General features: G+C 42.4%; 1 protein-coding gene across 1 annotated transcript; it reads left to right on the plus strand.

The window, feature by feature from the left end:
• The first annotated feature begins 12104 nt into the window (after positions 1-12104).
• On the plus strand, positions 12105-14231 carry FOXQ1 (forkhead box Q1). The gene has a single exon (XM_020976680.2). The coding sequence runs from the start codon at positions 12105-12107 to the stop codon at positions 13638-13640; it is 1536 nt and encodes a 511-aa protein (XP_020832339.1). The 3' UTR covers positions 13641-14231.
• Positions 14232-16302: the final 2071 nt, after the last annotated feature.

The following is a 16302-nucleotide window of genomic DNA, read 5'->3' on the forward strand; positions in this document are numbered from 1 at the left end:
TGCTACACCTAGCAAAAGTTATGCCTAAAGAATACTTCTCCCTTCTTCTGTCAGCACCTGAACTCACAACCCCATTGTCAATCATCTGTAATCTGAGACATGTATTTATACTTTAACAACAACAATCCCTCCTATGGAGACTATGGATACTACTACTGTATCCTTACAAGGGAAGAGAACTTTGGGAGAGATACAGTTTGATATATGGAGAATTAGCTGTTATGGTGAGAGAGACTGTGTAAGGCATAGAGATAAACTAGTAAGAGAGAACTTGTTTTATGGCAAAAAATACCTAAAATGCATATAGCACTTACTGTGCTAGCCATGTGGTGCTAAGCACTTTACAATTATCTTCTGATTGTTTTTCTTGTTCTCTGTCCTTTGTTCTCAAAGAGGGCCATGACATCAGGGAGGTGATGCCATGACAAGCAAGTGAATTGGCAACTCACCAGTCTCACTTCTCCTCTGGAGCCATATGGGTCCAGTGACGAACTATATAGATCAAGACAACTGGAGATGGCCCCCATGCAGTGGGAGACCTCGGTTTTTAAGCTCTGAGTTTGATCTCAGTTTGGCTCTTAGAATGGTAAAAGCTCTTAGAAAGAGCTTTTAAGCTCTTAGTTTGGCTGATTCAGTGATTAAGGCTAGGTAAAAAATGAGGCAAAGAATGATCTCTTTAACTAGTCAAATAATAATAATAATAATAAAACCCTTTGAAATAAGTGCTAGTATTATGCTCATTTTCCAGATGAGGAAACTGAAAGGGTAAGTGACTTGACTAGGGTCACACAGCTAGTAAGTATCTGAGGCTGATGCCTGGGGTGCATGGGGTGTTCAGGAGGCCTATTACCTCTGGTATAAGGGCTTGTTGAGCCTCTTCTCACGTTGCTCATCCACCTTTAGTGTCCCCCTGATTCACTCAGCTGTCACCCGTGGCTCCAAGAAGCTGATAGCATGTGCAGTGGACACACCCCATTAAAACTGTCTCAGCAGACAGGTTAAACCAGATTGATTGAAAAGTCAGCAATGGCAGTCAATGGTCAAAAGAGATCATTCTGTAAACTTTGTCACAGTGATACATTGTTGAAAGATTTCAACACATCTTTTCTACAATTCATTATACTGTTAAACTGTTAATAAATGTAAGACCATGAAATTGAGGCATGGAGTTTGAAATAAAGAGGGAGATAAGCAAAAACTTATTGGAAAGAGGTTTCCTTGTTTATTTAATTAACTAGGACAGGAGCTTAGGGCTAATTGATCAATTATTAAGGGACATTATGTAGTATCAGAGCATAACCCCTAACTGCTGTAGACTCAGGGATAAGAATAAAGAAATGAGGCAGCAGTTAAAGAGAGGGGTGATTACTCCACAAAGAACTACATAAAAAATAGTCATCCTCCCAAAAGTAAAAGCACATATATTTTATGTTTATTGTATATAAATATTATATTATATATTTCAATATATTAATAATATGCAGAGTTGTCTCCTTTTCCTACTCCTAGTAAATAATATAAGGACGGGGGAGGGAAGGGTGTAAGAAGTCCTCTCAGGGTTGAATGGGGAAATAAGAATTAAATATATTTATTATGATGAAACATAAATGGATTTTTATTTTATTGTTACCAGTACTTGCAATGATAACACTGACACATTATATCACTATGGTTTTAGAAAGTACAGTAAAAAAAGTATTAGATTTGGAAGCAGAGGACTAGGGATTGAATCATGGCTGAGCTGTTTACATTATGACTTTAGGCAAGTCAATTAACCTGGGATAGGTGGAGTCAATTAAGCCTCCTTGTAAGTGAGGAGATTGGATAAGGGATCTTATCCCTTACCATTTTAAATCTGTGCTTCTGGGATTCTTTGGCTTCTGAAAGTCACTATGCCAATGTAGTTTGAAACCAAACTTTGCTGTTGTTCAGTCATTTTGTCTTGTCTGACTTTTCATGATCTTGTTTGGGTTTTTTTTTTTTAGCAAAGATACTAGAGTGGTTTGCCATTTCCTTCTCCAGTTCATTTTACAGATTAGGAACCAAGGCAAACAGAATTCAATGAATTGCCCAAGGTCACATAGCTAGTAAGAGTCTGAGGCCAAATTTGAACTCAGTGAGACTAGTATTCCTGACTTCAACCCTGGCAAGCTCCATGCACAGCGTCCCATAAACTACATGTTTGTTTGTTTTCAAATCACTCACTTTTCTTTAGAATTACATTCTGTATGCCAGGCAACATTTCAAGATTATTAACATTTCCAAAAATCTATGATTGCAACACTGGTTTACACTCACAATTGATGAAGATTGCAAATCCTCCACCCTTTAAGAAATGCTTTCATGAGTCATCAAGGGACTTAAAAATATTATGACTTGCTATAAAAGACCCCTCTCTGTTTTCTGATCCTCCTTGTCATTCTTTCAGTAGAACTGGTCTGGTAGTTGGAATCCTGACTTGGAAGGATATACACAAACCTCAGTGAAACTTCTTGGGCATCAGATCATCCTGGAAACTTGCCCTTGGCCCCAGGGCTTTCACCTTTGGCTAATTTCTAAACTTTCCCTGATCTCTGACCCCCCAACTTCAGGAACCATGTTTCCTGACCCTACCAGTTGTTGAACAAGCTTGGTTTCTTGGGGTCAGAGATCTGCCACTCTAATTATGTGACCTTCTGCTACTGCAGCTATAAATGGGTGCCCTAGTCTGGCTTCTGATCCCCTTTTCCTTCGTAACCTTGCTGCCACATATTCTAGACCACAAGAATGGATTTTCAAAACTTTTATTTTGTTTAGTTTTGTTTTTAAGCAAGGGAACAAAGAAAACACAAATTTAGGGGTAATTACCAGCTAAGGTAGCTGGATATTCTTTTTTTTTCTTTTTCTTTTTTTAGGATAGCTGGATATTCTTAGAAAAGAAAATTAAATTGTTGACAGACAAGATAGTGCCCCAGTTTTCTAATTGAATTTTAAAGTAAAGATCCCCAGATCTACCTTGGTCTTAATTATCCTTTCAAAGCTAAGAACAGCTGGTTTCCTCATTGCCCCAGAAAATGATGGTATCTTCTGCAACAAAACTTCTTCCACAGCAGTAGACTTGGCACTTCTCCAGGTCAAGAATGTTGAATCAAGCTAGCTCTCTCTGTCTATCTGTCTCTCTGTCTCTCTCTCTCTCTCATCTATTTTTCAATCTCAGACTCATTTTCAGCCAAACAGGAAGCCTTCCGATTGCATGGTCATTGTGTGGGGGGGAGAGTGTTCCATCCACATTCCCGTCTAATCATTATATAACTTACCCTCTTCTCAACCAAGAGAAAGTGAAGGAAATATAACTATGGGGTATGTACCCATCACCTCAAAAATGAAATATACCACTGCTTCAAAAATAGACAAAAATAAGCCCATCCAGGGCATCCTACCTAGTGGATAGTCAGCTTCTAGGTGATAAACATCTTCCTTCCTGCTTCATTAGAGGCATCAGACAATGACATCAATGGACGGTCCACCCAGTTTCCATCCACTTGTGCAAAGATATGCCACGTTAGCTATCCAAATGTTATTAAGTTAAATTACTTCATCACCCTGAACCTCTCTTTCTTTATAGGTAAAACTGGGATTGACAACATTTCCATGCAAGAATGTACATGTGTGCTTTTGTTTGTGTGTGTGTGTGTGTGTGTGTGTGTGTGTGTGTACCTGGACCCACTGTCCAAAAGTAGGTGCCTTTATTGTTGTTGGGTTTTACATCATTTTTATTTTTCAAGTAACAAGTATTTCAAAAATTAAGCTGTCCTTCCTAAACCCCTGCACATTAAGCTATTTAAACACAGACACACACACACACAGAAAACAAACCTCAGTACATATAAAAAAACAAATTCCAGCATTAGTGATGTCCAAAAATATATGATTGACAACATTTCAATTAAATTAAACAAAGGCATACTAAACACCTAATGGGCACAGGACACTACAGTTGGTGAGAGAGGGATAAAATTTAGATAAAGCATAGTTCCTGCCCTCATGCAGCTTACTGTCTAGTAGAGATATGATATGAAACACATCATAATCATGCAGAGTTCATAATAAAAGGTGCAGAGTATGGATCGAGGAGCAGAAAGTGAAGTAATTATCTAGGGCTGTATCCCAAAGAGATCAAACAAATGGGAAAAGGACCCACATGTACAAAAATATTCATAGCAGCTCTTTTTGCGGTGGCAAAGAATTGGAAATTGAGAGGATGCCCATCAGTTGGGGAATGGCTAAGCAAGCTGTGGTATATGAATGTAATGGAATACTATTGTGCTATAAGAAATGAACAGGCTGACTTCAGAAAAACCTGGAAAGACTTATATGGTCTGATGCTGAGTGAAGTGAGCAAAACCAAGAGGACTTTGTACACAATAACAGCCACATTATGCAATGACTAAGATTGTTAAACTGAACCCTTCTCAGCATTACGAGGATCTAAAACATCTCCAGCGGCCTTGGGATGGAAAATGCTGTCCACATCCAAAGAAAGAACTATGGAAGTCGAATCGCTATCACTTATTTTTACCTTCTGTTGAGTTTTGTTTCATCTTTCTGACGGTTCCTCCTATTGGTTTTAATTTTTACTTGCAACTTCACTAATGTGAAAATATGTTTAATGGGTTTGTAATTGTAAAGCCTATATCAGATTGTATGTTGTCTTGAGGAAGGTGGGGGGGAAGAAGGGGGAGAAAAATTTTCAACTCAAAAGCATATGGAAATGATTGTTGATAAATCAAAATAAATTAATAAAATTTAAAAAAAGAAAAAGAAAAAAAAGAAAGTGAAGTAATTACCACCAGAATAATTAAACAAGGAATCTTTGGAGGTGGGATTTGAGCTGATCTCTAAATAAGTAATTCAGATAGATTAGGAGAAAGCATTCCTGACATAAGAAACTGGCTAAGAGGGGGGCTGTTGGGTGGTGTAGTGGATAGAGCACCAGCCCTGAAGTCAGGAGGACCTGAGTTCAAATCTGCCTCAGACCAACTTCTTGCACTTGACACTTACTAGCTGAGTGACTCTGGGCAAGTCACTTAACCCCAATTGCCAAAAAAATGTGAAACTGGCTAAGAAAACTATGTTGCAAATCTTAGCTCTCCCTATCACACTCTAATTTTCAGCCAAATTGGACAACTCTCTGTCCCCAAAGTATGTCCCATATATTCCCACCTTCATGCTTTTGCTCATGCTGTTCACTATTCTTGGAATTTTCTCTCCCCTTCATTTGTTGAGCTTCTATTCATATTCTGAAGTCCAACTTAAATACCACCTCCCCCCACCCCGGAACCTTTGCTGATTATACTTTGTTGATCACTTTCCCCCTTTGTCAGCAATTTCCACCTCACTAAGACATTTATCATGTGACATCATGTATTGTGATTATCTGTACTTACACCTTTTTCGTCCTGCTACACCCTATATTCCGTTAGAATTTTCAGTCCAAATTTTGCTTCCTGTCACTCTCCAGCCTAGCACAATGTTGTGCACATAGTAGGTATTTAATAAATGAATTGAAATGAGTCACAACACATTACCTCCCTCCTCAAACCTTTTCTCCATTTATTTATTTATTTATTTATTCATTATTATTATTGGCAAGGCAGTCTGGGTTAAGTGACTTGCCCAGGGTCACACAGCTAGTGAGTATCACGTGTCTGAGGATGGATTTGAATTTAGGTCTCCTGATTCCAAGGCTGGTGCCATCCACTGCATCACCTAGCTTCCCCTTTTCATTTATTTCTAATGTTAAATGGAAAGTCTGATGAACCTGGAAAAGCCAAGAATCCCTTTTTTTTGAAGGGTTCACTTGTTGACATAATAATAACAGCTGAAGTTTACATAGAGCCTCAAAGATGGCCAAAAGATTTTGAATATTTCATTTGATCCTCACAATAACTTTGTAAAGAAAATAGAAGTACTATTTTATGGATGAGGAAACTGAGCCTAAGAATTTCAGTGACTTGCCGAGCACACATTTAATGTCTGTAACAGGATGTGAACCCGGAAAGTCCAACCTTCATTCAACTGTTTGAGTTGATTCTACTTTCATACTATCTCTGCAATGACCCTTTCTGGGGAATCCTCTTTCTTTAATAATAGTGTAGTAATGGGTTAATGTAGACTCCTTGATTCCGGAAGCATTTTTTTTTTGTTTGCTTACTTTGATAATACTTTTTTTGGGAGGGAGAAGAGGGAAGGCAATGGGGTTAAGTGACTTGCCCAGGGTCACACAGCTATTAAGTATCAAGTTTTTGAGACCACATTTGAACTCAGGTCCTCCTGACTTCAGGGCCAGTGCTCTATCCATTGCGCCACCTAGCTGCCCCAGTTTGCTTACTTTGAGTATCCAGTTCTATCTTCAGCTGAAATACAAGTGGATGATATAAATATTATACTTCCTTCCCTATAGTCTGGAAAGAAGCTCAAATAAACTTAGTAGAGGGTTGGACAATGTGATCAAGAATTTTCTGAAGTTCCCTGGGGCTAGAAGCCTATGTTCTATGCATTTGATGGAACTCATAATCAATACTACTACAATGCACACCACCAATCCACAAAGTTATCTTAGGTATTACAGGAATGCAATTATTTCTTTCCCAGGTTGCAGTTTTTGAAAGTGAAATTATAAGCCATTACCTAACAATGTAAAGTCTTAAATCCTCAAGATATTTTCTAAATAGATGTTTCCATTAGTTCTTGCTTCCCTAAGAAACATCTTCTGCATTATCTTCTCTTATCATCTAAAATCACTTTAAGGAGACCATTCAGGTGAACCACAAGATTGTGGAAATGTGAATTTGTCCCTTGTAAGGTTTATCCCCTTAGATTCACAGGAATTAAGGAGTAAGGGAAAAAAAGAGATAAATTAATGGGTCTTTAGTACCAGCAAGGGTTTGGCCCATATCCACCTTCATTTTATTATTAACAAATCAATAGCATACTCCCAAAGAACAGAGAATTAGGTTGCAGAAAACAAGTTGCCTTTCTGGGGAGCTTTTTAACAAATAGAATAGAGCAGTAAGTGGTCACTTAAATTGTGTCCAGGACAGATGCTGCTGTGCCCAAGATGCTGAATTAGCAATGCATACGTGGATGAGGTGCCCTGTATCCAATGCCTCCCTTCTGGTAGAATCAAAGAATTTGGGAGCTAGATGGGATCTAAAAGGATATCTGGTTCAACCCCTGTATTACACAAGAGGAAACAGGTACAAAGAAATAAGTTGACTTGCTTAAGTTCCAAGACCTAACCTAGGCCCTGCTTACACAGCCAGGTCTTCCAAATCCCAGCCCATTACACTATCACAGACCTGCACAACTTGTAAACTTCTTCTGGCCACAGATTGGTTAGAATAGAGACAGACTGGCAATGACTGGTTGCCTCGAGTCACATGACAAACAGGAGCGTGTACACTGGCAACCCTACATTTTTCAAGGGCCCCCTGTCATCTTTTGCAGGATGCAAGCAGCCCTCAGGCTCTATGTTGTGCAGGCCTTCACTATTGTGTGGCTGAATGCTTGTGATTCACTAGTCTGTAAAATTACCACTGACAGTAGTGATTAGAGAGAGGAGAAAGAGGAAGAGAAGATTATCCTTAAACAGCTAAAGCAATAATATTTATGTTGGGGATGGGGAAAGGGGAGCTAGTACTTTTTTTATTAAAAAGTTCCCAAATACTATTCAGCCCTTAAAGTCTGTTCCATCATATCTCTGTGTCTGTCCCAATGTCTGCACACTTTAACTCATGAAACATTTCTTCTTCAAGTACCCCTGAAGTATTGGCCACCTAGCCCAGTCAAATCTCCAAAATGTCTACTTCATCCTGAAAAACAAAAATACTTACTTAAGAGACTCCATCAGTCCATCCTAAAAACAAATCAACATCAAAATCTCCTTCCTTATTCGAGGAATCCTTGCAATGTCATGAAGCAGAGTGGAAGCAAAAGAACTCACTTCCCACCCAGACACCACCATTGATTTACAAACAAATAGGGGCTGGTTTCCTTAAGGTGGGGGACAGGTAAACTTGGCATATAAAGTGCCAATTCCAGAACATCTACAATATGTGTCTAGGGAAAGATTTTCCTTTGACCATTGATCACTTAAGCTGTGAGCTTCCCAGACTGTGCCCTCTCTTCTAAGCCACACAGTCCTTGAGAGGGACTTGAATTGGTGGTTCCAGTACCCAGTCGCAGCATCCTGAGATCAAAGTCCTGGTGAAGCTGCTGATGGGTGCTGTTCCCCTGACCATTCTGCTCAGTGCTTTAACATTTTTTGGCTTCCATTTGGCAAAAGGGAAGGAGGGGAAAGAGGGGGAGGGGAGAAAGGGTGAGAATTAACCTTTGGAACCAAAACAAACACTTCTTTTGTAAACTGTATAGGGTGACCAACAATTGCTCCTTTGTTCGGTAACTAGGGAGTGGAAGATCTGGTGGAATTCAGAACCTGGTCCACTCACCCAATGGGGTGAGGACAGCCCTGAAGGACTAGTCTGCCCCTTGAGGAAGGAGAAGAGAAGGGGGAAAGCAAAACTCTAGATTCCCAGAGACCCTATTACAGGGGAGTTCCCTCTCCCAAATCCAAGTCAGTATTCACAATACACTCAGTCTTGTATGAATTTCCTTTATAAGATCACATGTAGGTCAAGGCGAAGAAATAAAGCTAAATTAACTTCCCTCCATCATCTCATCATGGAGCTTTTCCTGTCCAGTGATGGATCCATTTGGACTTCTCCTATTAATGTGAGTTCACTTATCAGTCCAGAGCCAGGGGTGCCCCTCATTATGTTGGAGGAAGCTGGAAGTTTTCAAGGAGGCACCACCATTTTGACATCCCAATTGATGAGTTAAGGTGCCTGAAGAAAGGATTTGCTTTTTGTCACCCAGAATGCCTCCTACTGGTTCTGCTTCTCACTGGGCTAGTCTGGGAGCAGGGAAAAGGGGAGGTGGCAAAAGTTTTAGTTCTTCAAATTGCTGTGGTGAATCTGGGCTGTCACTTAATTCTTTTTCATGGGCCAGTATTCTTACCTGTAAAAACAGGGATAATAATTCAATTAATTAAGAATTAATCATTCCAAGGATCCAGGTTCAAATCCTGATTCTGCTACTAACTAGCTGTGTGACCTTGGCAAATCACTCTCCCTCTCTAGGCCTTGGTTTCTTCATCTTTAAAAAGAATGAATTGGACTAAATGGTCATTAAGGTCACTTCCAGCTATAAATGTACGATACTCCATGGAGATGACATGAGATAATAATAAACAAAATTATTTTCAAAGTAATAGTAAATGAAGACTTCCTTTGGTTCCCTTTGGGGAACCGCCTGGGGTGGGGTGTCACCAAATATCCCCTAGAGTGTGGCAGAAAATTTTCTTCTCTTTTCTAAAATCCTAACAGCTCAGTTCCCCTTTCCCCCACAAACACACTTCATTCTAATGTTTGAAAATGGTCATCTCTCCCTCCAAAAAAAATTAAAATAAAATAAACCCTCTCATATGTTTGCCCACTTCATTTTGAATGACTTTAAAGCTCTTTGAATAAAGATAAGAGAGGATTGTGTACCTTTTCGACACAAATGGTGGAAAGGTAATGAAATAAACATCAAAGGTAAGGTCCCCCACACTTGCTTAGTCCTTGCTATTTACAACAAAGACAGGAAAAAGGAGGAACCGTAACCTTAGTAATGGCATGCAGTTAGAAACTGTTGCCTTTTCAAAGAACCAGCACTCTCTCCTCAAAATTCATGCTTTTTTCAGGTTCAGGCCTTTGCTGAAATTTCTCAAGTAATCTGGAAAGAAAGGAAGGCGGAAGAAATTCTCATGGCCCTGAGGAAGCACCCTTCATTTTCTGGCTCCTTAAAATAAAAAAATCTAGGTACCCTTATTAAAAAGCAAAGGGGAGTGAGGACGTGAAAAGAAACGGCTGAGTCCTTCTCCAATCCATCCGCCTGAGACCCACCCTACCTACTTGTCGCTAAATGTTTACTTTCCACACTTAGGTGAAGTTACAGTCCTACTCAGTCCAAGTTTTTTCAAGTCAAGTGCAGGCAAATCCGTGTAAGAACCAAGAAGCTAACCTTCCGTCCCCAGAAGAGAATGAGTAAGGAGCCTAGATAGACATCCCGGGGAAGAGGCATATTCCCATCCCAAAGAAAAGCGAAGGCGTTGCTTTGATTTTTTAAGTGAGAGGAAGAGATCCCTTAGGGAGAAATCAAGTGTGTTCAATAAAATTCAGGTAAACAAGTTTTCAATAAAGATATTGTATTGAACTTTTTTGCAAAGAGAAATTCTCTAATTAGAGCAAGTTAATTCAAAAGGAGTAATGTCAAGGAAAGTATTTACTACAAGAGGCACTTACAGCACCTAGTAGGAACAGCGTCCTCCTTTCCAGAGATATATTAGCCTGGGAAATACATAGCTCTTACTTTTTTTTTTTTAGTAGTCTACTATACGATTTCCCTGACGGGGTTTTTACATCTCTTCCTACCTCCCACCACCCCAATAAGTAATTTTCTAACTTTACATGCAAAAACATGTCTGATGCTTAGTTTGGACAGACTACAACCTTGAGCTTTGAACATTTGATCAAACTTTGTACAGCACCTGAAATTCCACGGCACCAGCGGACACCATTCCTGACAGTCTAAAGCAGTCTCTGGGTTTTCCCCCTAGGGTTTAGTCCATCGCATCCCAGCTCTTCGTCCAACATTGCTCTACATACGAATGTATTTTAAGGCAGCTTCGTAAGTCCCAAAACGTAGTTGGATCTATTCTGCTCTACTACCTAGATGCCATTCCTGCACTTTACACCTGGGAGGGAGGAGTTTACTATGCAAAATACACACACACACACACACACACACACACACACACACACACACCACACACACGTCTCCTGCCAGCCGTCCATCATCGGAAGGGAGGAGGAGGGCGGAACCTGGCAGATACAAAAAAAAAAAACAACCTGCTCGAAGCAACTTTCCAGCAAGCTCTCCATGTCACTGGGATAATTACGGCTCTGATCTCGCCCATTAACCGCTGCCCACCTTTGCTACCTTGCCTCCCCACCCACCCGCCTTTCAGATCAGGGGTAAAGCTCCGCCTCCGCTGAGGCAGCCCAGGGTTATATTGGGCCCGTCTGAAGGTGGAGGAGAGACGGTGCGAGGGAAAGAGAGGGAGATAGATAAAGACAATAATGCTAATAGTAATAAAAACCCAGCTGCCACTGCTGCGGCCTCGGGGAGTGAATCCAGCAGAACAAGACTAGAGGCCCCAGCATCCCCTCAGCCCGCGGGAGCATCAGCACTTCTACCACGGAGAAAAAGGCTGAGAAGAGATCGGGAGAGAGTGCAATCATAAAGCTCATTATTTTGAATCATACACACACACACACACACACACACACACACACACACACACACATTATTTATTTACTTTTCTCCACTGCCGTCATGGACAGTAATACAAATCCTTTCTGCTGCAGGAGACGAAGAAACTAACTTTTTTTTCCTGACGGATGACGAAATTTGAAAACACCCTCAGTCTGACAAACTCACCCAGATCCAGCGCAGCCTGGGTACAAGGGCCAGCGTTCCCTCCCCTCCCCCTTCAAGGAGTACTCATTCCTCTGACTGGAGACAGTACCCACTTCACATCCCACTCACCACCTTAATCCAACCACCAGGCCCCTCCAAGATCCATCGGAAGAGGAGTCGCATCGCCCCCTGAAACGTGGCTACTTTTCTCTTAAGAAGGAAAGGGACAGCAGCCGAAGGAGACAGGCAAGACACAGATTCCGACATCCCGGCCACCTGCAAACTACTTCCTCTGACTGCTGTCCGGTGTCCAGGGGGAGCTGTCCGAAGGGAAGGACAATACAGGTGGGCAGAAAGAGGACGTAGGAAAAGAGGAGTCTAAGGAGAGACAAAAGGGGGACCAGAGAAGAGAGAAGGGTTGGGGGGAAAAGAGGAGAGAGAAAACGCGGGAGAGAGAGAGAGAGAGAGAGAGAGAGAGAGAGAGAGAGAGAGAGAGAGAGAGAGAGAGAGAGAGAGAGAGAGGTGTGAAAGGTGGTGGTGGGATGAAGTTAGAGATTTTCGCCCCCCGCACCTCCTACGAGGACAAGACTGCAAAGGACCTGAAAGGCGCCGGAGGCAGCCGTGCCCCGTCGTCTCCTCTCTCGGTTGGGGGCGAGGATGACCTGGGCTCGGATGAGGATTGCGCAGCCAACAGCCCGTCCTGCAGCAGCCTAGCAGGGGAGCTGGCGACCGACTGCAGCCACAGCAGCAGCAGCAGCAGCAGCAGCAGCGGGGCAGAAGGGAGCGAGAGCGGCTGCTCCGGGGAAGACCCCCTTTTGACAGCCTCAGCCTCGGAAGGCACTTCCACTGAGGCAGGAGGAAAATCCAGCGTCAGCAGCGGCGGCGGCTGCAACCCCAGCGGCAGCTATTGCGAGGGAGGGGGCGGGCGGAGCAAGCCCTACACCCGGCGACCGAAGCCCCCTTACTCTTACATCGCGCTTATCGCCATGGCCATTCGCGACTCGGCCGGGGGCCGCCTGACCCTAGCCGAGATCAACGAGTATCTCATGGGCAAGTTTCCTTTCTTCCGCGGCAGCTACACGGGCTGGCGCAACTCGGTGCGGCACAACCTCTCGCTCAATGATTGCTTTGTCAAGGTGCTGCGCGACCCCTCCCGCCCATGGGGCAAGGACAACTACTGGATGCTGAACCCTAACAGCGAGTACACCTTCGCCGACGGGGTCTTCCGCCGCCGCCGCAAGAGGCTCAGCCACAAAGCAGCGGCGCACCCGTCTTTGCAGGCCGAGGAGAGCGCTCCAGGAGCTGCGGCCGCAGCTGCTGCTGCAGCTGTGGCAGTTGCTCACCCGGCCGGCGCCGCCCGCTTGCTGCTGCCGCCGCCTCCACCTCCTCCCCCTCCTCCTCCCCTGACCTCGGTGGGCCGTGTCCCCGGCGGCGGCGGAGGTTCAGTGCCCTCTTCTTCCACCTCCTCCTCGTCCCTGTCTCCGTCCTCCTGCTCTGCGGGCTGTAAGGAGGAAAACACGAGCCCTGCGCGCAAGTTCTCCAGCTCCTTTGCCATCGACAGCATCCTCAGCAAGCCCTTCCGCCGCCGCGGAGACCAGGGCGCAGAGACTCGGTCCTATCCCCATTCCGTTAGGCTGCTGTGGTCTGCCGCCGCCGGCGCTTCCTCCTTACCCGGCCCTGCTGGATACCCGACCTTAACCGCCTTCCCTCAGGCCCCGCACCCCCAACAGCAGTCCCCCCTGTTCCCCAGGGGAGGTGCGCGGGCGGCTACCGCAGGCGGGACCCTCTTGCAGCTGTACGCATATGGAATGGGCGAGCCCGTTCTCCTGGAGACTCAGAGAAGGGAAACACCGCTGGCTCCGGCTTCTGAGCCTCGTGCGGAGCAGCCCCAAGCGCAGCAGCTTTTCCTCTCGCCTTCCTTCTCCGCCTCGGCCCCTGCCAAGGCTTTCCGAAGCCCGCTGGTTGCGGGCAGTTCGCAGTTGTACTGCCCCCTCCAATTATCCGAAGCCTTACAAGCAGCCTCGGGATGCGGCCCCAGTACTTACCAACCTTACCCCATGGAGACTCTTCTCGCCTAAATGGGAAAATGTGGGGTGAGAGAAGGTGGTGGTATTTGGGCTAGGGAATGGGAAAGGAAGGAGAAGAGAGAAAATCTGGGGTCTGGATTCTACCCAGAAACCTAAAAAAGAAAATCTAAATTACACGTGCCTTAAAGCCAGATGCATTTTCAACAGATGTTTTAGCTTAATTAGTCCAAAAAAGTTTTATTTTGTCTTTTAATGGACCAAAGCGATTCTTCATCATTGTTTAAAAATTACTTGACTAAGACTTTTCCTCTCTTCTTTACCAAGAACCTCTTCATCCCTAAACCCTCTGCCCTTACACTTCTCCCTTAATTCTTTCTAGGCAAAAGAAATTTGCAGCTTGATCAGGGAACAATTCCATAAGATATATTATGAGACTACTGTTTGGGGCATACTGGACCCCACTCTGTGTGTGTATGGTTGCATTTGCTGGTGTGTTTGAGTGTCAGAGTGTCAGAGTTTTTAGGTCAGTTCTCTGCTATAAACCAATGCATCACTGTGCCAAAAGAGACAGAAAACTGCATAACTCTAACTGAATTTGTTGATGGATTTTTCTAGTTAAATTATTTATATTAAAAAAAACCCTTTTGAATTGAAAATGTTGCAGACAAGGGGCTACAGCTTTATCTGTAGTTCAGTGATATTTAACTGTTGCTTTTGGGGACTAAAAAAGTTCCTAACAAAATTAGCATTATAAATTATGTTAAGTACCAGGATCACTGCCACTGGAAAGCAGGTGTGATTTTTATTTTTAATGTTATTTTATTTGTATCTGTGTACATACACTGTATAAATTTTATAAAACTCAGGCATATGCTTATTTTTGAATAAAACTCACAAAACAATGGGCCTAAGTATGGTGTGTATATCTGGAGTGTCAGAGGTTGTTTTGGTCAAGTGGTGAGATCCTAGCCTGTTCTGGGATAAGAAAAATTCCAGAGTTTTAGGGGAATTATTTCTAGTCTAGGCTGTCTCCCACATTTTCATCACCTTCTTAGAATGGGCCCTTCTTTGAATGAGCTTAATAAGGTATTATGTTCTTTAACTCTCTGTACCCCCCCACCATCATTAAGATCCACCTAACTTACCCAGAAATGGTTTATATGTTCTATGTCCCTCCAAAGAATGTTCTGCTTGGGAATATGAGGCTTTAAACAAACTCATACAGATAATCATCTACTGGGGAAGTTACTTCTATACCTCTTAGTATATACCTTCCCTTTCCATCCTCCCCCCAAAAAGCCTGAAGGAATGTAGTGTGTCTAGGTCCCAACAACTGAAGACTACTCCAGCACTTTTAGGTATTTCTCCAGTGCTGAGTATTTTTGTTAAAATAAAGATGTTTGCCTTTCCAGGAATGTAGTATTCTAACAGGGTGTGGGAAAACAGTAACTTTTCTCTTTCTTGGTTTTTCATTTTGTGACTATTTAAACTGCCAATGTTGCAAAGACAAGTTTGATCATGGGATTGCAGAGCTGGAGAGCAACTTAGAGGTCAAACTGCTCAAGAGTTGGGGGGGAGAGGAATTAAACCTCAGCATTTGTTTGAAACCAGTAACCTCATCCAGAATAGGTAGGTTAACCACCAAAATCATACCAGAAGACAAAGAGAAAGATAGACACACAGACAGTGAAAGATTAAATGAATCTCAGTGTAAGAGGGTTAATTTAGGGGACTTGTCAAGTACACGTACACCTGTTTCTCAATAAATCCAAAGATAACATTGTTCCAGCACTGAAAGGGTTAAGTCATTCTAAATAAGAGATATACATTGACTGTAACTGTCACCATTACATGGAGACTCAACCATTGTCCCATCTGTTTATACATACCTAACACACATACCCAAAGTCGCTACAGCAGAACTAGAATCCTTCATTCTTTTTTTTCTTTTAGGGAAGAGGGAAAGACAGTTGTAGTGTTCCCAGGCTATTGCCTTTTGCCACCAGTGAAGAAACACTTTTATCTTCAGTTCTAACTGCTGGTTTTAACTGGTTAGTTTACTGGTGTTAGTCTTGTGATTTCAATGAACTATTCTTATTGGTTTGTTTAAATAGATCTCACAATTGAAAAGAGTATTATCAAATCAAAACACAATAAAAGACCATTTAAGAGGAAAAGACAAGCTGAGTTGGAAGAATATTAGCAAAACTTGAATTAATGGAAATTACTACATCAACTAAATGTAAATCCATTTTAGATCTGTCCTTGCTCACCTACAGAAGAATGTTAAGGCTCAGTCTACACTGAACAATTAAATCTCAATATAGTGGAAATGGGGAGGGGGGCTTTCATCTTTCACCTAAAATAAAGACAATTAAGATGTATTACTTCAGTTGGAATTATTTGCATAAATGGTTTCAGTCTTTTTCATTTGTAAACACAGTCTGAAAGAAAGGTAAGTTTGTTCATATTAGCTTTCTACCTTTTTGTGGAATTAGTCAACTAATGCTGTCTGATCTTACCTTAAAAAAAATCTTTTTGACATAGATGTAGTTTTGTGTTAAATACAAGAAGTAAATTTTTGTAACACAAGAAGCAAAATGTATATACTACATCTATCTATCTATCTATCTATCTATCTATCTATCTATCTATCTATCTGTCTGTCTGTCTGTCTGTCTGTAGGTATGATATGAGCATAAAATTCCAAGCA

This window comes from Phascolarctos cinereus, unplaced genomic scaffold (genome assembly GCF_003287225.1).
Source record: "Phascolarctos cinereus isolate Bilbo 61053 unplaced genomic scaffold, phaCin_HiC Scaffold_4;HRSCAF=312, whole genome shotgun sequence".
Classification (NCBI taxonomy): domain Eukaryota; kingdom Metazoa; phylum Chordata; class Mammalia; order Diprotodontia; family Phascolarctidae; genus Phascolarctos; species Phascolarctos cinereus.

Coding starts and splice junctions, on each gene's coding strand:
- FOXQ1 (XM_020976680.2), top strand. CDS start 12,105: ATGAAGTTAGAGATTTTCGCCCCCCGCACCTCCTACGAGGACAAGACT.